The sequence below is a fragment of the Pinus tabuliformis genome, chromosome 4_2 (assembly GCF_031772625.1).
Source record: "Pinus tabuliformis cultivar Carrire ecotype Pingquan chromosome 4_2, CPIR1, whole genome shotgun sequence".
In the NCBI taxonomy this organism is placed as follows: domain Eukaryota; kingdom Viridiplantae; phylum Streptophyta; class Pinopsida; order Pinales; family Pinaceae; genus Pinus; species Pinus tabuliformis.
In genome coordinates this window covers 829,387,254-829,410,302 of record NC_142304.1, presented here as the reverse complement: position 1 = coordinate 829,410,302, position 23,049 = coordinate 829,387,254, and the positions used below count along the sequence as shown (strand labels likewise).

The window sequence follows — 23,049 nt, the reverse complement described above, 5'->3', positions numbered from 1 at the left end:
CTGCGATTGCGATTTCGCGATGCGATCTGATCGCATATCGCAAATCGCATGATTTAAAGGTTATAGAAGCGGTGGCACATTCTTTATCTCTTCCTCGATGCGATGGTGCGATATTATGATAAGCCATGCATTAAATTCCAATAAGATATTTTGAGCCGTGTAATTAATGATATTTACTAGGGTTGGTAAATGTAGGTGAAATTTTAAATTTTATTATTTTTTATTTCACGGAAGTATGGGAAAAGCAACACGTATTGTAAAGATATTTTGTGTTGTTCATTATATAAAAAAAAAATGCAAGAGCAGAGACGTGTGGAGAGTATTAGCAAGAAGAGTTCTTTCTTCTCTGCAATGCACAACAGTGCTGAACTTTTAGTTTTCTGAGATAGTGAAATCAATTTCTGGAACTGGAGCGTTCCTGATGTAATCCCTCTGAAGAGGAAGACTATTTTGTAACAGTTTTATTTTCTGGTGTTTTCTAATAAAGATCCTGTAGTAGAAACAGAGTGTTGTTCTTTGTGCTATTTTTTTGTGTTTGAAATAAACAGTAGTTTTCAACATGGTATCAGAGCTAGTCTAGGCACTCAGTGAGTCAAAAAAAAACAAGAGTTTGTTTTTTCACTGTAGGAGCTGTAAGAAGCTTGTTGAGCATATTTTTTTTTTTTCAACAGAGAAAATTTTTGCTTGTTTTTCAAAATACAGTTTGTATCTCTTCTTTACCAATACAGGTTAAGATGGCAGATGCTGGAACTGGTTTGACAAATCCCCAACTGGCACAGTTTAACGGGAAAAATTACAGTTATTGGTCAATAACAATGAAAGCATTGTTTGCTTCTCAAGGAATATGGGAGCTGGTTGAAAATGGCTATGCTGAACCTGCAGATGCAACAGCACTAGCTGCTTTGACAGTAGCAGAAAGAAACAAGTTGAAGGGCGACAGAAAGAAGGATGCTAAAGCCCTCTTTTTCCTCTTCCAATCAGTACCCGAAAGTGTTTTTCCGCAGATTGCAGCAGCAACAAAGTCCAAGGAGGCCTGGGATATTCTCAAAACTGCCTATCAAGGCATGGAGAAGGTGAAGACTGCAAAGTTGCAGATGTTGAGGAGAGACTTTGAAAATCTCAGCATGAAGGAATCTGAAACAATAGATTCATTCTTCACTCAGGTTATTGGCTTAATAACCCAGATAAGATCTCATGGTGAGATTCTTGAAGAAAGTAGGATTGTAGAGAAGATCTTGAGAATTTTACCCTCAAGATTTGAATCTATTGTGGTAGCAATAGAAGAAACAAAGGATCTCTCACAGTTCACGGTAGATGAACTGAGTGCTTCTCTTTTGTCTCATGAACACAGATTGAGTAGAGGAACAGATTCCTCTTTTGAGCAAGCATTCAAGACTCAGATGTCTTTTGGCCAAAGAAGAGGTCGAGGCAGAGCAAATAACAGAGGTCGTGGAAGAAGCCAAAACAGAGGCAGAAATTATCCTACAAGCACAAGTGGAAGGAGCTGCAATCAGAACCAAGATGAAGGTTCAAGCAAACAACAAGCTCATGGACAAAGGTATGACAAATCCCAAGTCCAATGTTATTATTGTAAGAAATATGGGCACTATGCCAATGAATGTAGGAAAAAACAAAATGACATAAATAATAGGCAGAATGCTAATTTTGCAAATGAAGCAGATAAGAATCCAAAGAATGTGCTATTAACATGTAACATTGCACAAGACAAACAAGAAGATTTTTGGTTCTTAGACTCAGGTTGTAGTAATCACATGACTGGTAATATTGCAATGTTTGCCAATCTGGATGAAAATGTGAAATCTGAGGTAACAACAGGGATTGATAGTCAAATATCTGTCAAGGGTAAGGGCAGAGTCAGTATCCGAGCAAAAAATGGAGAACAGATGATTGTACCAGATGTATACTATGTACTTGGTCTGAAATGTAATCTTTTGAGCATTGGACAGCTCATTAACAAAGGTTACAATGTGTTCTTCAAAGATGATTTGTGTACAATTAGAGATATGCCTCCAAGTAAGAAGATCATTGCACAGGTGCAGATGACCAGCAATAGAATGTTTCCTCTCAAACTCAGGGCAGATTTGAAGGAAGGCAGAACTATTGCAGCTGTAACACAAGAAGTCTTTTAGGAACAACTGAAAGATGTGAATTGGTTGTGGCATTTGAGATTTGGACATCTCAATTTCGGAGGCCTGAATCTGTTGCACAGAAAGGGAATGGTAAAGGGATTGCCATTAATTGAGAAACCCGACAGCCTTTGTGAAGGCTGCATCTTTGGCAAGCAACACAAAGAAAGCTTTCCAGCAGGAAAAAGTATAAGGGCAAAAGCACCATTGGACATTGTTCACTCCGATGTGTGTGGACCGATGCAAACACCATCATTTGCTGGAAATAAATATGTTTTAACTTTCATTGATGATTACACCAGAAATACATGGGTGTATATGCTGAAACAAAAGAGTGAAGTGTTTGAGAAATTCCGCCACTTCAAAACTCTTGTTGAGAAGCAGTGTGGGCATTATATCAAATTGCTCAGAACAGATAGAGGAGGAGAGTACATCTCCCAAGATTTTCTGCGTTTTTGCAGAGAGAATGGCATACGAAAGGAGTTCACAGCAAGGTATACACCTCAGCAGAACGGTGTTGCCGAAAGAAAGAATAGGACCATTCTTGACATGGTCAGAAGTATGCTGAAGGCAAAACACTTGCCGCATGAGTATTGGGCAGAAGCTGTTACTTGTGCAGTTTACATCTTGAATAGATGCCCAACTAAAGCTGTCATGAACAGAATACCAGAAGAGGCATGGAGTGGTCAAAAACAAATTGTCACTCACATGAGAGTATTCGGTTGTGTGGCATATGCACATGTACCGGATCAGCTAAGGAAGAAGCTTGATAGTAAGGGGGAGAAGTGTGTCTTTATTGGCTATTGTGATGAGTCAAAAGCATACAAACTCTATAATCCATCTACCAAGAAATTGATAGTAAGCAGAGATGTGCAGTTCATTGAAGATGAAGCTTGGGATGGAAGCTTAGAGAAGACAGTGAATGTGAAGACAATTGTGTCTCACGAAGAAGAAGAGGAAGGGACAGAAGCAAATAATCTTTCCTTGGTGGCTCCTCCTCCACCACAACAAGTACAACAAACCACACCACAATCTGGAATTCGAACAGCCTTAAGAAGTCAAGGGAGTGCTTCTCCAAGCACACCACAGGGATCAAAAATACCCTCAAGTTCGAATGGAACTCCAAGCACACCAAGAAGACCAAGATTCAGAAATCTAAGTGAGATTTATGAACAAGGAGAGGTAAGTAACAATACCAGTCTGAATTCATTATTCGCTTTATATTGTCATGTTGATGACCCAATTCATTTTGAAGATGCTATAAATGAAGATAAATGGATTGAAGCAATGAATGAAGAAATTGGTGCAATTGAGAAGAGTAAAACATGGGAGTTAGTGGACCTCCCTGAAGGCAAAGATGCCATTGGAGTTAAGTGGGTCTATAAGACCAAAAGCAATGCTGAAGGTAAGATTGAAAGGCACAAAGCAAGACTTGTTGTGAAAGGCTACAAGCAGCAACAAGGCAAAGACTATGATGAAACCTTTGCACCAGTAGCAAGGATGGAAACAGTCAGAACAGTGTTGTCTATTGCAACACAACACAAATGGAAGATTTATCAGATGGACGTTAAATCTGCATTCCTAAATGGAGTATTAAAAGAAGAGGTTTACGTTGATCAACCTCCATGCTATGAAGTTGAAGGCCAAGAGCATAAAGTCTGCAAACTGAAGAAGGCTCTTTATGGGTTGAAGCAAGCTCCAAGAGCTTGGTACAGTAGAATAGATGCTTATCTGGTTGAGAATGGGTTTGATAAGTGTGATGGTGAACCCACACTCTACATAAAGCAGAATGAAGGTAAGATTATTATTGTTGTTTTATATGTAGATGATCTGATTTTTACAAGCAATGATGCTTCTCTCATTGTTGATTTTAAAGCAGTCATGAAAAGTGAATTTGAAATGACTGACTTGGGCTTCTTAAGATATTTTCTTGGAATTGAAGTAGACCAAAGTGAAAATGACGTTTTCATTTCTCAAGATAAATATGTAGAGGCTGTGCTGAAGAGATTCAATATGCAGAACAGCAAGACAGCTGTGACTCCAACTGTAATGGGGTTGAAATTGACCAAAGAAGACAGCAGCAAGGATTTTGATCCAAAACTGTACAAGAGCATAGTTGGCAGCCTTATGTACTTGACTGCAACTAGGCCGGACATTATGCACGCTGTGAGCTTAATCTTCAGATTTATGGAAAGACCGAAAGAGACTCATTGGCAGGCAACCAAGAGGATTCTAAGGTATGTGAATGGAACGAAGGGGTTTGGTATTTTATACTCCTCTTTTGAAAGTTTCATGTTGACAGGTTACACTGACAGTGATTGGGCTGGAAGTGTTGATGATAGGAAAAGCACATCGGGATATGTAATCCCTCTGAAAAGGAAGACTATTTTGTAACAGTTTTATTTTCTGGTGTTTTCTAATAAAGATCCTGTAGTAGAAATAGAGCGTTGTTCTTTGTGCTATTTTTTTGTGTTTGAAATAAACAGTAATTTTCAACAATAATTTCTATGAATGCAAGTGTTAATAGTCATAGACGTCTTACACTTGAATGCCTAAACTGTAATAGGTTCATAACACGTTAGGAGTGGACTATTATTAAGGACAGTGTCTATCACAAGCTATTATCTTTTATGTGCTCGTAGTCTTCAATTCATTATTGGAAAGTTACAGAAAGAGACAGAAGGCAACATTTTCAGAAATTTCGTTCTTCTTAAAGACTAGCATTGAGGTGGAGTGCTGGAAGGTAAAGTAAAACGAGTTTCTGCAGGTCTTATTTAGTTTCTTGTGGACAGGTTAAAGCACGTCCCCTGTCTGTTGCATCATTTCAAAGTTTTTGTGGACTTCACTACTTGTTTTGTTGTACCATATGATATTGTGTCAGGGTATAGTAGCCACCCAAGAAAACTTCAATGCCTGAGTTGTGTTTTTTTAATTTATTCTCAACATTGGGTATGCAATTTGTTATTTATAATTCAGAAATTTCTTGATCTTTTATAATAATAATTATTGTGGATGATCCTTGATTTTTAATTCCAGCTGAGGAACTTGGTGTAGGCAACATCAAATCATGATGCTTATTTTTTATCAAAATTTTCGCTTATACATCAGTCCTCATTATCTCATAAAGAAGCAGAAATTCTTAATGTTGCTGGCCACAGTGCATAGTGCTTACATAAAGTGTCATAAAATTATATTTGTGAACATTTATATCCCTTTGTAGTTACCGTCAATGTTGTTTATGGTAATCCCTGGTGGATCGATATTGTTATCGTTGGTTCAATATCATAGTTGTGGCTGCCTCATGACCGATTTGTCCCTCGCTAAAACAGGCCCGTCCAGGAAATTTGATGCAAGGTTTACAGAACTCCAGATTAACACTATTCCTGTGAAGGATAATTTACTTGTTACTGGTGAGTTTCAGGGAGAACTTAAATTTGTAAGGTAGGTTATGATGCTTGTTCCTGAGGTTTGACCTATAGCCATCTATGATGCACGCTGTTCTGAACATCTTTGCTTACTGCACAATGTATACATTCAGTTTTGTTGTGCAGTATTTGGACCAACATGTGAATTGTTGTTCAAAGATAACTGACAATGTAAATGTTATCACTGTTGCAGTGTAGGTTTTTTTTTTTCAGTAGGAAAAAACATTCATTCTTCATTAAAAAAATGAGAAGTTAAATATTTCATTGCAGAAGCCCAAAAGGAAGAGACAAAAACTGGGACTGTCCGAAGGAGGACCCAAGAAACAGAAAGATAGATCAATGAAAGAATAAAGACAACACATTTATACCGGGCCTAGCCTAAACAGAAGAACAAAAGGAGAACTAGACTGAGAAACAGAAGCATACCTGAGAGAGAGAGTGGAAACAGGGGAATTAGAAAACAAAGGAGCCTGAAGTCCAAACTACATTCTGCCAGGACAGCGAGGGATACTTTTCTATACTTTTGTCTAGCCTTTTTTCTGTAGCTGCTATGCAGAATCTGACAGAGTCCATTTTTATCATGGCGTTCGTGCTATATAGTGGAGCAACTCAGTTCATGATTTCAAGTAGTGATTGTGGTATACTGAGTATTTGTGGTGAGAGATTTGCATTGATTAGGAACTTCTCCTTCCCCATATCTGTTAATGTAAGTGCATTGTGATTTCACTGCACTATGATCAAGAGTCCTTTTATTTTGTTTCTTCTTTATCAATCCGACCCATAATATGAATGATCCGCAAAATACTTCTTGCAGTCCAGATGAAAAGCCTGCTTCTTGTCGCTGGGGACAATGCTAAGGGCTTTCCTTCAGACTATATAAGATTTTTTTATGAGAAATTATGCTGTGGTGCGTGGTTTTTGCTCTGTATGTGCTTTCAACATTGACCTCACACATATTAAGCTTAAAACTTAACTGTACTGCAAGATGGTGTTTATATGTAATGCAAGTATATGTTCATTGCATAGTGCATTTTGCAGACTATTGGGATTACTCATTTGCTTCTTCATGGCATCTCGATGGTCAAATATATGCTAAAACACTTTATCCTTTTTGAAGTTCTCCAGTTAGGTGCCATACGTTCTATAAGGTTCTCATCATGTGGAAAGCTTATGGTCATGGCTGAGCTAGCTGATTTTGTCCAAATATATGATATAAAGCAGAACTATAATATAATTGATTTCTCAGGGGAAATTGCTGGAATGTCAATCAGTCCAGAGACAGAAGCAAATTTTATTGGTGTGGCTCAACAAATGTATGGGAGCACGCTTAAAATAAAGTAGGCTGCATGAATAATATGATGGTTATGATTAGATATCGATGCACCATCTGAGTAACCATGCAGTTGACAGTTGAGCCAGGATGTAGCCATCTGCATTTTGACAAGTATGATTTCAGATTCTGTTTACCAAATCCTTAACTATGAATTATGAAAATTGAATATCAATAATTCAAATTTTAATTTGACAATGAAAAGTCCTTATTTTTTAATAATTCATTATGCATTGGTTACTATGTAGTAAAATCGTTACAATTTAACATAGAAATATTAACATAAAAATTCTATAAAATACTATTAGTGTTGAAGCTGGAGAAATAGTAATATCGCTGTCTATTTGTAAGAGGTTTTTATTTCATATTTTTCCTTTAAAATTAGCAAAAACTTGTTAGAATTATAAATGTGATTGCTCTCCACAGTTAGAATATCCCAACAGATTTTTCGATACATTAAAAAATAAATTTTAAATTTTAAAAATACAATATAATCGAATTCAAACCATCTACTTTAGCCATCGTCAATTTAATAATGAAATATACCATAAATGCATAACTGACAAACGGTACAACCTGCATGAATGGAAATGAGTATAGAGGACAGTCCAGGTATTAAAACACAATTTATGTCTCTGAGAAGATACCATTCACTTCGGGCATCGTCTACTTAACAGTGAAATAGACCTTTAATGCGTACCTGAAAAAGTGCACAACATGCATGTGTGCATCGTATCTTGTACAGAGGCTTAGGGTTACACAGACAGTAGGCAAAATAAGACGTTGTTGCAACCTGAAACATGTATGTTTTATTGGCCAGAGGTCTGTTTCACTATTTTTTAAACGTTGCCTTAGCTTCTTTCAATGGAATGAGAAGTGACTCAGTCAATTAGGCCTTTAATGCATACCTGACAAACTGTACAGAAGCTCGTGTGCACCGTACGTTAAGCAGAGGATATGGTTGAATCCATGTGGAGAGACAGTTGCAACTTCAGCTCATGTTTATTGGCAACCAATATTGCACCGTACGTTAAGCAGAGAATAGGGTTGAATCCATGTGGAGAGACAGTTGCAACTTCAGCGCATGTCTATTGGCAACCAATATTTCAGTAGTTCCAAGTCTATTGAGCCATAAATAAATTGGAGCAATATTTCCAAGTCTATTGAACCTATATTAAATAGGTTAAAGCAATATATCGCCACTGTTGAATCGAAACAGTATCCAACCATAAACATATAACATATATTATCCCGCGTATTAATAGCTCAATAACCTGGTAAATAAGCCTGGCCATGTTTATTCACTCAGCTAAACGGCATTGAAGGGAGGTGGTATATTGGAAAGCAATTTAAATTCAAATCTTGCAATCGGTGTATCACCTGCAGCAATAATGAATGTTGGATGGCTGGGTCAATACACCAGGCTGGACTGTATATTGGTGAGTTGTTTTAATGTTTTATTCGATTATTTTTTTAACAGTCTTTTATATTGGAAAGTTAATAGTGGCTGTTAAAAAAGTTAATTTATATATTTAAGTTATTTTTAATAAATTAGTTGATTAGATGAATAACTTGAGAAAGTTATTTATTTATATGGTAGATTTAGATTAACATTTAAATAAGAGTTACATAATAGTTAGTATTTGTTATTTGTTGATTAATTTAAATATAGTTAAATAAAAATAAAAATCAATAAAAAAATAAAATTGCATATATCTTATTTTACCATAACAAAACAATTAAATTACAACCATATACAGTATAAAATAAAACCTCATGGATATATTGACAGTTTTTCCATTATATTTGTAAATTACAACCATATACAGTATAAAATAAAACCTCATGGATATATTGACAGTTTTTCCATTATATTTGTAACTTGTTAAAAGTAAGTAGTGCCAATTCAACTCCATTTCATGAAAAAAAAACATATTTTTCACTGAAAGACCTCACTGAAAGACCCCATTAAAATCACATTGAAAAAAAAAACATTAATAAAAAAAAAATAATAGAGAAAAAAAACAAAACAACTATATTTCCATATCAGAAATGTGCTATTTCAAATAATGCAGTTTTAATACTATTCTCCATTCCTACACACGAAAATAAAAAATAACCATTTAGTGAAAGAAAAATAATGTTTCATATCACAAGCCAGAGCATTGATTATTCATTTACAGAAATGATAGGAAAAACCTAAAATAATTACCAATGTTTTATACTTCTTCTATCTAAGCTTTTTCTGCGCAATAGAAATTATATATATAGTATTATTATCCAGGATCTATAATAATTGGTTTTTCCCTTTGATTTTTGCATTTGTTTATATAAATGTAAACAATGAACCCTCAGAAACAAAACAACTACAATTTCTGTGGTGAGAAGCATAATATGTATATAAAAACTGCATTTACTCTTTCCTTTCTAAATTGCTGGTATGCTCAGTAAAATTTAGATTTTTAAGCAACGTTGAAAATGTATAGAACAAGTCTGCAACAAGGCAAACGATCAAATTGTTTTATCAACATTTATTAACTAGCCATAAACAAATTTAAATTCCTTTACTCTTCACAAACTCCCCTAACTAAATGAAAATATGGAAGTTGTAGCCATAAACCAATTTAAGTACCTTTACTTTTTACAAACTCCCCTAAATAAATGAAGATACTATGGAAGTTGGCTCAATTACCATTGGGTAAGTGTTTGTGCAATAAAGACAAACAAAACATTCAGAGATAAGAAATTAATAAGAAATCCAAAGACGAAGAGATCCATGAAAGAAATCAATATAAACATTATTTAATAATTAATATAAAAATCTAAAGGAGGATGCGACTAGACATGAACATTTTTGATAATTAATATAATTTTTGATAATTAATATAAACGTTCAAAGAAGGATGTGAGAAAATTAATAAATAAATAAACCAAGACGTGCATAGAAGAAAAGTATTTCAATCCTTGAAATACAACACTAGTGATTACAAATAAACAACTTTTCAACTCAAAAACCAAAAGGGCTATTATTGTGTGAGGTCATAATTCATCCCCTCCTTTTTTGCTATCTGCATAGGATAAGATGGATATAGCAGTTTGAAGCAATGTTTTAAAACTCCGACTCCGACTCCGACTCGCCCGAGGGTCGATTCCGACTCCGACTCCAATTCGGTATCGACTCGGCCGGCTCGATTTCAATGACTCAATCGTTGTAAAAAATACATTAAATATTTATTTTTTATAAAAACACATAATTTTAAAGATTTTCGTTCATGTTTCCAAATACACAACATTAGAATATAGATAGAAGACAACATATTATCAAAGTAGGCTCATGAATATATCCATTATATTAAAATGGCACCCAGTGCATTGTCCAATACATACACGATGATGATATAGAGATCAAAACAAAAACAAATAACCAAGGAGGCTATAAATGGCCTCTACAACAAAACTCTGTGACCAGTACTACTGGCTACTGCTAGAGTTGTCAACATCATCTCACTCAGTGTTACTTGGGAGCGGGAGCGAAAGTGGGGAGCAAGAGCGAAAATGGGCGCTGGAGCGACATTTTCAGAAGCTCCTGGTTTGGGAGCGAATCCTGGAGAAGTTCGACAACCAATGTCACTAACATCAAGGTACAAAGAGGGATTGGTGCTCTTGGTTAAATACGAGTTCCATACCCTAATACAGGATAAAATTCAATGGAAACATTGCAATCCTCCAATCCTGAAATCCTGAAAATCTGATAAGTCTGCTGAATTTTGAATGAAATCTAAAATTCTACTTTCTCCATATGAAATCCAATGAGGCCGGAACCACTCTCAAACATCCTGAGTCATTTCATGGTAATGTTAAAAATTTAAGTAAAAGGATGAAAATGAAGATTAAGGAGAATGTCACTTTTACTTTAAGAATTTAACATTACCATGAAATTTGAGTAGCATATCAATACTAGGAGAGGTGAATGGACCCCAAATAGCACTTAACCAATTTAGAAAACACCTTGGAGTCCCCAACAATCAGCTAAATGTTAAAAAGTTAAAAAAAAATTAGAAAAATCGCTGTTTTTTGGGGGGACTGGCTAGATTTAATGACTCGGCCGAGTAGATGTGGAAACGGCCGGGTTGACCGAGTCATGATTGACTCGGCCGAGTCATGCAATAACTCGGCCGAGTCAGTCATGACTCGGCCTCCCGAACTGGTTTTTCTGCCGGGTCATAAAATTCTTCAATGACTCGGATCAACTCGGCCGTTTCGGATTCGATTCGGCCGGATTTTAAAACTATGGTTTGAAGAGCCCTTCCAGCTTCACTGTCCAATCCTCCTACTTGATTTACATGTTGGTTTCAGAGTCATTACTATAATATTGGAGAAAGGAGTCTTCACATGTTTTACAAAGTTCATTTTCTCCTTTTGCATGTTTTATAGATCCAGATTATATTTCTATGAACCACATGAACCTACAAATGAAATATACAAGGTACAATAAGGAGTCTTCACATGTTTTACAAAGTTCATTTTCTCCTTTTGCATGTTTTATAGATCCAGATTATATTTCTATGAACCACGTGAACCTACAAATGAAATATATAAGGTACAATAAAGAAGGAAAAAAATATACCATCTTGAGTTACAAGAGGATAGTCCGATGCACTGAGGTTGATAAACCAATCCCACTCCTTACTTTTTCTCAGGAGAATAGCTGCAGCATGAAGTGTATTTGAAACCTTGGTGGGTCCTTTGTAAGTAATCATATTAGCCTTAGTAATCATGTGCAAATTACCCACCTCTGCTTTTTCTCAGGAGAATAGCTGCAGCATGAAGTGTATTTGAAACCTTGGTGGGTCCTTTGTAAGTAATCATATTAACCTTAGTAATCATGTGCACATTAACCACCTCTGCTTTTTCTGAGAATAGCTGCAGCATGAAGTGTATTTGAAACCTTGGTGGGTCCTTTGTAAGTAATCATATTAGCCTTAGTAATCATGTGCACATTACCCACCTCTGCTAAGATCGGATTTGATCGGACATGGTTGGCAAGGTCTACTCTTTCTTTCGATGAAGATTCCCTGTTTAAATGCACTGGTTCAAGGGATGGTAAAGAGATGCCAGTGTCCTTTTTCATTCCCCCGTCACCTTTCGACCCTGAAATAAGGTAGGAAAATCTCGGAGGCCCTGGACGAGCGAGAGGGGCAGAAAACACGACCTTGGACATTACAAACACTGTTTTTGAAGGACCCAGGATATCCCAAAACGGAAAGGTTCTGAAAGAGATCTTAATGTTTTCTAGGTATAACTGTTCCCCATGTTGAAGTTTATTGGCAAAAGAAAAAGAGATCGTAGGGAAGAAAAGGCAGGAGGAATTAACCACTTTTTTTCCATTCTCGCCAAATTGAAATGCATATGCATCAGCCGCTTCATCACAAACGTTAATGGATACAGTAAGTATCTTGGCATAACCCAATCTAGAGAATCAATTGTCAGCACCAATAGATATCTGGTTTGGTTAGGTGCTAAAGTCATACATTTTCCTCCAGCTTCACCAAAATAGGGTTTTCAAAAGAAAAATAATTCGAACATAATGATAGAATACCTGCCCAAAGGAAAACAGAAAATTAAAGGCAGAAGAGTCAGCAAATAAAATATTAACAAATCTAAGATTAATTGAGATTAATAAAAGTTAGAAATTATTTATATATAATTAAAATAAGTTTAAATTTCTGGTTTGGCAAGTCTTAAAATTATTTTTGTTTGGCTAAGTTTGTCTTCTTGGGACCTAAGGAAAGAGGTTAATGGACCAAAAGCCAGAGACATCTGGCAGGAGTGAAAGTCTTACCTCTTAGGGACAACTAGCGGGTTATTATAGGTGGCATGGTTTTCCTTGAATAATGGTGATGAGTCAGCCTGTGTTGGCCAAAACCCAGAGGCATCTGGCAAGTGTGAAAGTCTTACTCTTTAGGGACAACTAGCGGGTTATTCTAGGTGGCATGGTTTTCCTTGAATAATGGTGATGAGTCAGCCTGCGTTGGCCGATTGCGGCCAGAAATAGCTGTCCTCACTGCTGATTTGACAACTAAATTATGATAAATTTTCCCAGAAAAAAACAATTAATACCTTCAACTTATTTAAATATAACTAAATAAAAATTCAATTCTTTAAAATTACTATACTAATGACATCATCGCATTCAGCTTGGTGGTTGTAATGGATATTGCGTGCGTTTGCTAGTGAATGGCCCATGCAGCTATGTTACCAGAAATGGTATGGGAGCATTCGTTTCTGGAAAAAAACGCAAAGAAAACGGAACGGTACGGAAAATGCCGTTTTGTACGGTCGTTTTCGTTTTTCAATGCATGAAACCGTTTTCTCCCGAAACGAATGATTTTTTGACACGGTGTTCCGAAAAACGTTGTTCGTTTATTTGTAACGCTTATCTCATTCCAAAGGTTGGTTTTCTAAGAAACTTTGCTCTGGTTCGTTTTGTAGATAGTTTTTAGGGGCGGTTTCATGGTCTGTAGTAGTTAGCTTAAAATTTCTTTAACAATGTTTATTTAGGGATTTTGTTCGTTAAAATTATATGATTGGGATGTGCTGGTTATTGTTATGTTTTTTTAATGTTTTAATTATTTTTTCTTAATTTTCATGTTGGTTTTATTTAAAAGTGTATTTAGTGTAGAGTTTCTTATATAGTTTTAGTGTATTTATATTTAAAAATTATCTCTTTATACAAAACTATAAATTTAAATGCACACAGTTATATTATATATTATTTTTATTATTATAAAGATTAATTATTATTATAATGGATTAACAATAAAGTTTTGAAAGTTTGATGGTAAATTTTTTTAGGTTTTGTCTAGTTGTAGAGTTTATGGTTTTCAACCTTTTCGTTTTTTCTATGCAAAATGTCAGTGGAGGGAGCAACACTTCTTCCTATAGCAAGATAGTTGAAGGTAGTAGTAATTCTAAACAACCCTCTACTTTTGGCTCAATTCCCCAATCCCAATGGAGCTCAATTCAATCTTCACCATCCTATTACCCAACTAGGGAAACTACATCCTAGTAGTTGCTTACCAAATAGTACAATATAGCCCAAATTTGAGGTCTGCTCAAATAATATGGGAGAATATACACATGATATGAGAGATCATGTACTCATCTAGAAATTTCTAGGGATATGGCCTTCAAAAAAATCCCACTCTCACTAGGTCCAAATCAAGTGGAAATGGAAAGGTCAAATCAAGCTTGAGTTCAATGCCAAAGGTTTCTTCACTATTAGAGGATCAAACATGGGTATTTGAGAATGACCTATGTAAGCAATACAAGCTTTGTTTCTCACTATGAATATTCGAGAATGCTCTATGTGAGCAACAAAACACTATGAGCAACTATGTATGAACCACATTATTGGAGAATGCCGATGACGTATACTTTGTTTTATGTTTTTCACATTTTTCTTGCTTTTTTCTCTCTCCTCGTTTCTTGAATGCGAAACCTCCAAACTTCGTTTCTCGTCCCGTTGTCGTTTCTCGTTTCGTTTCCCGTTTCTCGTTTCTGGTAACATAGCCATGCAGTATATGAAAAATCATGGGTCCAGCAACCAGCACAGTCCTTCGATGTAACAATTAAAATTAAAAATGTAAACATTATTATATTAAGAAAAATCGTTATTTTGATTTTATAATCCTGCTTCGAAATCATGTAAGATTCTGGGAAGTGGGTGTCGTGCATGGCGGTCAGTGATGAAGGAATTTAACAAAAAGGATACAATATCATATTCATTTACAAAATGGTTATATCACAGATTTAGATATATTTCTTGAAATTGGCCAAACAAGTTTTCAAATGACCAGACATGCATTGCCAAAGCAACATAAACGATTGACTGCAAAAAATTGCTGCAGAACTCATGGCCATACAAGCCCAACACTACACGCTGATATTAAATGTATAGACACATACATAACATGGTTTCCAAAGAACACTCAGAACCCTTAACACAACAATCCCCAAAATGGTCCTCATGCAACAAAATTTGAAACCTAACAAGCTACAGAGGAAGACGACTCATAAACTTAGTGAAAGAAATACCATGTTTCATTTGTATAACCTAATAAGTCCATTCATTTGTCTTTAATTACAGAGATGGTATGGAAAACCCGCCATTGAAAAAAAAAATTAACCTCAAAATTACTACTATTCCCCATTGAGGATGGTCCAGATTCATAAAATAAAAAAATGCGTGGTAATCTTGGAAACAGAAAGAGAAGAGAAAGGCCAAGGGGAAGATGAAAATGAAGATGCAACTCTCAATTAAATCATGATCAGGTCATGCCTTAGCTATCCAGAGTTGAGTGATTTTGATTGGTCTGCTTGCATATAAATAGCAGGACCCATTGGTTTCCCAACAATTACTCCATGGGGCGCAAAACACTGTTTGGGTTAATAATAATAAGGGAAAGTATTAGCACCCCAGGGTCAGAACCGCTGCTTCCAGCCGAGAGAGAAGATGCAGGGGTTCCAAGATTGGTAACCTGATCCAGCGAATGCGTCACATCATACTGAAAAATAATATTCGCAGAAATGGCGCGATGAGGGGCTAATACGTAAAGTTGTGACATGGCACCCAAAATTATTGCAAAAAATTCTCGATATAGTTGCGGGTGTAATGATTATAAATAAATTTAAATAATAATAAGACAATATTTAATAATTACCCAAAAAAGACAGAGAAGATGAAATAAGTGAATGGTAAACTGTAAATAAAGTAGGGTGTGGACTTGGTTTTGACACTCAGTTGATTTTTTTTTTTCCGGTTTTGATTAACATTCAATCCTGTTGGTATTTGGAGTTTTTTGAATTTATTTTTTACTTTGGCATAGGCTTGGTTTGCTTTATTTGTTTTATTTCTTTGGTTATTGATATTATTATATATAGATATAAATACATTAATTAGGCCGATAGGCCTTCCCTTTGGAACAGACTTTTGTCGTCCCTTTGTCTCCCGTGCTGACACGTGGAGAGTTATGCCATCGCTGTCGTGTCTCTACCACCTGTCATCTGCACTACTGGCGATTGGCGTTAAGCTACGGACGATAAGGAAACAACATACCCTTTCCCGTCGCATCCCGTTCCGTTCCGTCGAGAGACCCACCGCTGGCCCCATTCATGCCGAGCCCTCTTGTTGCGGTGAACTTCTTCATGTTTGCGAGTCGTGCTGAGTTATGTTTTCTGCCAGCAGACGCCCTTTCCATTCGCCCGCCATAAATCTAGCAAGCAGTGCCTAAGTAAAAGCAAACCAGGTTGAAAGTGGGGACCTGAGCGAGAATGTAGGTAACTGTCACACAAAGCCCGGCACTCTAGAGTAGGGTAGTAATGGTGCATTCTGTTGCGGTCCCTGTTTTGTGGTGCACAGCTGTTCTGATGCACGATCAACTGTTCTGTGGTTTCCGTGCTTCCATGAGCGGGAGCCTTCTTGGATCAAACTACTGGCCGTCTTTGATCAATCTCACAGAGTATAGCACTGTTCACGAGCAGGTAACGGAGCTGGAAATCGAACCGGAAGAGAACATCTACAGGATATCATTTCTTCCAGATCAGGTCATCGTCTGTCTCAGTCCTCTTTAATTTTGAAGCTCTCTCAGTCCTCTTTAATAGATGCCCAGGAAGGGAGCCCATGTAGGTTCTGAAGTTATTTTAATGAAGAATTGTTTGATGGGCAGAAAATCTGTGTAAACGTGTGATTGAGATTGGTTGTGTGTGCTCCTTACTCAAGAATTGTTATGATTGTGCACGAACTCTTGAAAAAAGCGTTTCCATGGATTGTAATTAGTGCTGAAGACGCCTGTCTTTGATTCGATTTCAGTACACACAAACATGGACAGTAATGAGTGGTAAATACACCTGTATTTGATTCGATTTCAGTACACACAAACATGTAGTAGATATGTGCCTGTGCCTGCCTGTATTAGACTTGGCCAAAGTTCAAGACCCACCGGAAATGTTTCGCTATAAATTGGCCTGCTCTACGCAGGTTGTTTACAGGGATCTTGAATAAAAAGAAGCCCAGAAAAAGGAAATAAAATAAAAATAAATATAAATGAAATTATGTATTACTGTGCAGTATGTAGACAATGCCTTGCCTGGCACACTGGATGATTTTAAACAGTTGTTCACTAATATTGGGACATGTGCACGGCACTACCATTGTTGCCTATTTGTCAATGTAGGAAGTCTGAGACATTGACCAGAACCTTATATTCCCTGTAAATCACTTCTTTGACAATGCCACAAAAAATCACAAGTTACTTTGATGTCTAAGAATTATGCAGCCAGGGAAGAATACTTACTTCCCAAGCAGACATATTGTGAAGCCACAGAGGACTAAATAAGTTCCAAATTCCATAAAGGGAATATATAAGTCTGGAGCATTTATATCATAGATAGGTGGCTTGTGTGTGAGACCGCCTGGAATCTGCTCAGCTATCATTGTCCAATGACCCTAAAAAAACACAGTGAAAACATACAAAAAAAATTAAACTTATGTATGATTACAAACATTCTCAAGCAAAATGAAAATACTACCACTATGGGGAGATGAATTTTCAATGGAGTCAGATACTTTGTGACTTACCCTGTGCAAAAAGGGAAACAGGATTACTTTCATCTTGTTCTTCACATATCGGTTGTTCACTTGAAAATAATATTGTGGATGAGAAAAATATGTGCTGACCTGCTCATAAAAATCATCACCTCAGCTTATTAAGAGAAACTTTGTCAATCAGAAGAAATTAAAAAAGGAAACTATTCTTGCTGTAAACCCCTATCCATGGAATCAATTGACTCATCTCTCATTTTAAATGGAGACCTATTAGAAATTTCAAAGTGATTCAACCAGGATAAAAGTGCAACTCATACAATGCTTTGCACATTTTCTGTGCCACTTCCAAAAATTCTTTCCCCATATGCACCTAATCCATCTCGAATAAATCCTGAAGCAGCCCCATAAAATGCATTATTGAATGGATTTGGTGCTGTGTTCGATGGTGGTCTCTGCATGCCAGGCTGTCCTCCGAGGTCTTCATACATGACTTTGGGTACCTGTAACAATCAACCAGGTAGAATAAAGTTAAAAAAACCACGTTACAACCCATAGTTGAAAACTGTCCTCAAATAGAGATGAGATAGCCAGAACTCCACTTCTATGGAGAAAATACAGAGTAGAATTGGATCTGACTCCTTTTGATAACTGCCTAGCTGGAAAAAATTCCATGGTTTACTTTATTGGTAAATTTCAGTTTATAAATGTTAAAATGAGGAAACATGTATGCATACATGTAGAGGCTAAGAGGAAGTTATGCACATTACATCAAATGCATTATTGAATGGATTTGGTGTTGTGTTCGATGGTGGTCTCTGCATACCAGGCTGTCCTCCGAGGTCTTCATACATGACTTTGGGTACCTGTAACAATCAACGAGGTAGAATAAAGTTAAAAAAACCACGTTACAACCCATAGTTGAAAATTGTCCTAAAAAAGAGATGAGATAGCCAGAACTCCACTTCTATGGAGAAAATACAGAGTAGAATTGGATCTGACTCCTTTTCATAACTGGCTAGCTGGAAAATATTCCATGGTTTACTTTATTGGTAAATTTCAGTTTATAAATGTTAAAATGAGGAAACATGTATGCATACATGTAGAGGCTATGAGGAAGTTATGCACATTACATAATGTACTCTTTCTTCTCCTTGTGAGGGATTTTTGTCACGTTTGTTTATTGTTTTTTATTAGTAGTGATAAAAATTGTCATTGCCCATTGCTAAATCATAGAACAGTCTTCTGCTCTTTCTTCTCTCTGCTGTTCCATTGTTCCAATGATGTGCATTTTTTTTATCATTATAAGGAATTTATATCTTACTATTTCGCTTCATGTATATCTTATATCTCACCTACATAGAAGAGTCTTCTGCTCTTTCTTCTCTCTTTTGTTCCATTGTTCCAATGATGTGCATTTTTTTTATCATTATAAGGAATTTATATCTTACTATTTCGCTTCATCTATATCTTATATCTCACCTACTCTTTCTTATCATTGTAAGGAAGTTATTTCTTACCATAATTTATACCAATCTCTTGTTTCGCTTCTTGTATCATATTTTGTTATAATTGATTGTTATTAGGAGAGGCATAAGTCGTGATAGGGAGGAAGCTATGCACATGTAATTTGCCAAGGGACTTTCTGGTGCTTAAAAATTAAATTGCCACATATCTCCGCTGGTCTGTCATGAGCGTATTAGCTGTTAATTTGTTAATGTTTAGTTTCATGGCACTTTTAATGAGAATTATCGAGTAGACAATTTTGCATCAAGTACTCTTCTCTTCTTTCAAGAAACAAATATGTAGCTTCACCCAACCAGCTTTATACATACATGCACACACAGCTAGAACAGGTATAATGATGATGGTTCCCTAGCTAGGATCAACTCCACTGCATTACTGGCATGTACATAATTAACGTTTAACTCATCATTGCTACCGAATTATACCTAAATTTATTGCTAGGTCAACTGATCCCATGCAAATGCCAATATTATCCCTTGTTGGGTAAGCCATGTGCAACACCATTGGCGTATCACTGCTACCTATGGAGTTCATGATTGCGTTCAAAATAGGTATATGATGCCAGCCTCCCTAAAGTGAATATGGTAAAGTGTCAACATACAGAGTTTACCTCTGAAATTTGGAAGGCAGGGACTGTAACACCTACTGTGTCAGCCCTATTGTTAAGCACTCACCCCTAAATTCCTCTGTGGTGAACACGTCTCCCACATGAACATCTGCTGGTTTCCAAGGAGAACACAGTCCGTAGTAGGGGCAAGTTTTCATGATCTATCTATTTATTGGGCTGAGGCTCCTCCCTATTTCTCTTCAACATATGTCATTCTACTCTGAATTTTGCATGTGTGGTGCGTAAGAAACTGACATACTAACAATACCAGTAGACAAAACATGTTGTGAGCACACAATTTTAGAGCAAATTTTGATTGTGCACACCTAAGGATAGGTAGGAGGTGAGGTAATTCAAAGCCCTTCCTTTTAGGTCATGAAATTACATGGGTTAGTAAGGCTAAAATTATATTGAAACTGCCCACATTCTTTCCCCTTTCACATCATACTCCATTTCCCTCTTTTTAACTTTGTACAAAAAGAAAATGGGAATTGAATTACTCCGCTTTTCCAGATCGTTGCATTTAGGTGGGTTGGTCAGGCTGCAAATAAATAGAAACTGCCCATGATAGTCCGCAATCAGGCCACTGTTATGTGACTGATGGAATCTGATTGTTGTTATGGTCTGGCCGATGTTTTCAGGGTCATGTTTCTGACAAGAGGGAGGAGCCAGATAGCTCTTATTACAAACATGAGCTTGGCCCCAGATAGTCCTTCTATATGTCTGGACTGAAGGAATTTGTGAACTTTCACATTCAATAACTATACATGGTGTTTGAATAGCGTGTTCACTATATGCAATGCCTGTTATTCAACATCCCTAAAATGTGGAGAAATGCACAAGCACAGTGAGTACACCCGAATATAGCATATTAAAGAAAAAAAAATTGTGCATTGTTCACAGGAGACTTATTATTACAAAGCCATATGGAGTCCAGTCAGCCTTTTAGAAGGGTCTGCAAAGGGTAAATTAAGTGAGTGAAATACATGGCAAATGCCTCGATTGAACCACATCTCTTAATGTGTAGGATCAGTATTACGATTGGCTGAGAAATTTTCCTATTTCATTGATGTTTTGTCGGTACTGTAAGACTATAAGCATTTTTGAGCCGCTTGAGGTGCTTCTAAATTCCAACAATATGTAGCTTGTCCCTGAATCAAATAACAAGCATTTTGTTAACGTGGATTACCTTGGGTGGTTAATATCAGAGGTTATTCTCCTCCCCATGTAGGTTGTGCCCTTATTATAGTTTCACCATCAACAGTTAGCCTTCTTAGATTAGATTCCGCATTCATGTCACATCTTCTTTGACTAGAATTCTGTATTGTGGTGAAATTGATGAATTGCAGGTACTCCTATCACGGGAAAAAGAAACCTCTTGTTCTATTATGGAGACAACCTTGACACCGAATGCCATTCCTCTATTGCTGAATGGTTGCACCGAGATTCAACCACTACTTCAGATAATCGATGTAGGTTCTGTTACCTCATTGAAAACAACATCCTCGCACTTCCACATAACTCTATCTGATGGAACACATCAACATAAGACTTTGCTACCATCTGCATATGGCCCACAAGTTGTCTCTGGAGACATCCAAATTGGCTCAATAATTCTGCTCAAAAAAGCAGCTTGCACAGTGCTGCAAAACTCCTCTTTTACTTATTCCCGCCTAGCCGTTTTTTGCATCAAAAGAAGGAAAATGGAATCTTTATTAATTCATTTCTTACTTGTTTACATAAGGTCCATCCGAGTCGTTGAGTTTGAAGTTGTGCAGCGCTCAGCAGCGTTGATGAAGGACACATCGATGTTACAACATGCACAGGCGGGTTCAGCAGAATTTACCTCTTCGTCAGCTGAAGATACCTTGCCCTCTGTAGTTACTCCACCAACTACGGCAACAACTCCAACAATTCCATTCACGGCACTCAACCCTTACCGAAAATATTGGTCTATCCAAGGTAGAGCATCTGCAAAGACATCTCTGTAAAGAGATTTTTTTTATGTAATATCTGAATCCATATAATAAAAATTCCAGTTCAAAATTCCGCAATCTTGTTGTGTTCATTTGCTTGTTAAAGGTCTTGTAAAAGATGGTATCAGAGCCAAGTATTGTTTGAGTTAGTATTTTGCTGTGAGATATTGTTTGAGTGAAAGAATTCGCTTGAGTCCTGAATAGCGTTCGAGCTCGTTGTTGCCGGTGTTGGCGTTGGAGAGCGTTGAAGACGTTGGACGAGAATTTGCCGCAATTTCTCCTTCAGAAGAAGACCGCAATTCTTCTCATCATTTTCTGCAAGACTTTTGAAACGTGTATTTATCTATTCTAAAATGGATGCTTCTAGACATTCCTCAGCTGAATCTTCTGATTCTATTTTTGGATCTAAGCACTTTAGAACTATGAAAGAGGAAGAAAAATCAAAATCTGCATTAGAAGGGTTACGTCGATCTGAATCCATTTATGGTAACTCTGCTATCATAGAACAAGAAGAAACAGATCCCTCTGTTAATTGGAAACTTCCACCTGTATCTCCGCATGATGTATACAGAAATTTGTCTTCTTTTAATTTACGTGCCATGAGTCAAATCAAAATCAAAGAAAAATCCATCAAAGCAAATTTAACTTTGAATGCTATGTTAACTATATCTCTCCTGGAAGCTAAACATATCAAATCAACCCTCAAAGCTGGTTACCAGTATGTCCATCTGGGGATGGTGAGGATAGGATTGAATGCATTACATAGAAAAGGACAAAAAGCTTATGTGTTCTCAGCCCTATTTGATAATCGATGGACCACATTCACTCAGGCTATGATAGGTGGCATTGAAACAAGCCTTGCTGAAGGCCCAGTACAGTATGATGTTTTTCCAGATTTCTCTGTTGCACTTGACGACCCAAATGTCCTGCAATGCCTAACCTTAGGTATCCAGACTGCTGGGTATCAAAATTTCAAAGCAAAATCAAAAAATTTGGCCATATTCTATATTACTTGTGTTAGGTTCTATATCACAACAATCCCTGTTGTTCTGCACACTCCTGATAAAGATGAAGGTCGAGTTACTCTTATCCAGTATGATTCATCGTGCAATCCAGTAGCACCAGTCTATGTCTCCAGAAATGATTTATGTCCACCTGATGATTGGGTAACCAATTGGGGAAAACCCACGAAGAAACCTGTTGCTGCTGCACAATCTATAATAACAGAGATAGATGGGAAAGTTACCACAAGATTTCCCAGAGTTCAGAATGAAGGACCCTCTACTTCTATCTCTGCAATTCCTACTACAATCAGTCAGTTACATCCTGGTCAGTCTCCTGCACCCCCACAATTTGTAATAGACCAAGCAGTGTATGATTCTATCAGAAGAATGTTTTCACAGCCAAGCTCATCTCAGCCTTTTAGCTCAGTCT

General features: G+C 36.8%; 1 protein-coding gene across 1 annotated transcript; it reads right to left on the bottom strand.

Annotated features, from left to right (window-relative positions):
- Positions 1–17,253: 17,253 nt before the first annotated feature.
- LOC149172243 (uncharacterized) lies at positions 17,254–18,009 on the bottom strand. Its single transcript, XM_089427677.1, has 3 exons — positions 17,826–18,009; positions 17,542–17,640; positions 17,254–17,409 (listed from the first exon to the last, which is right to left on the bottom strand). The coding sequence occupies exons 1-3, from the start codon at positions 17,994–17,996 to the stop codon at positions 17,254–17,256; spliced, it is 426 nt and encodes a 141-aa protein (XP_089283803.1). The 5' UTR covers positions 17,997–18,009.
- Positions 18,010–23,049: the final 5,040 nt, after the last annotated feature.

Coding starts and splice junctions, on each gene's coding strand:
- LOC149172243 (XM_089427677.1), bottom strand. CDS start 17,996: ATGTATGAAGACCTCGGAGGACAGCCTGGCATGCAGAGACCACCATCG. Junction 17,641..17,825: donor CAGAAAATGTGCAAAGCATT/GTATGAGTTGCA, acceptor TTTTATGAGCAG/GTCAGCACATATTTTTCTCA. Junction 17,410..17,541: donor TGTTTCCCTTTTTGCACAGG/GTAAGTCACAAA, acceptor GTGTTTTTTTAG/GGTCATTGGACAATGATAGC.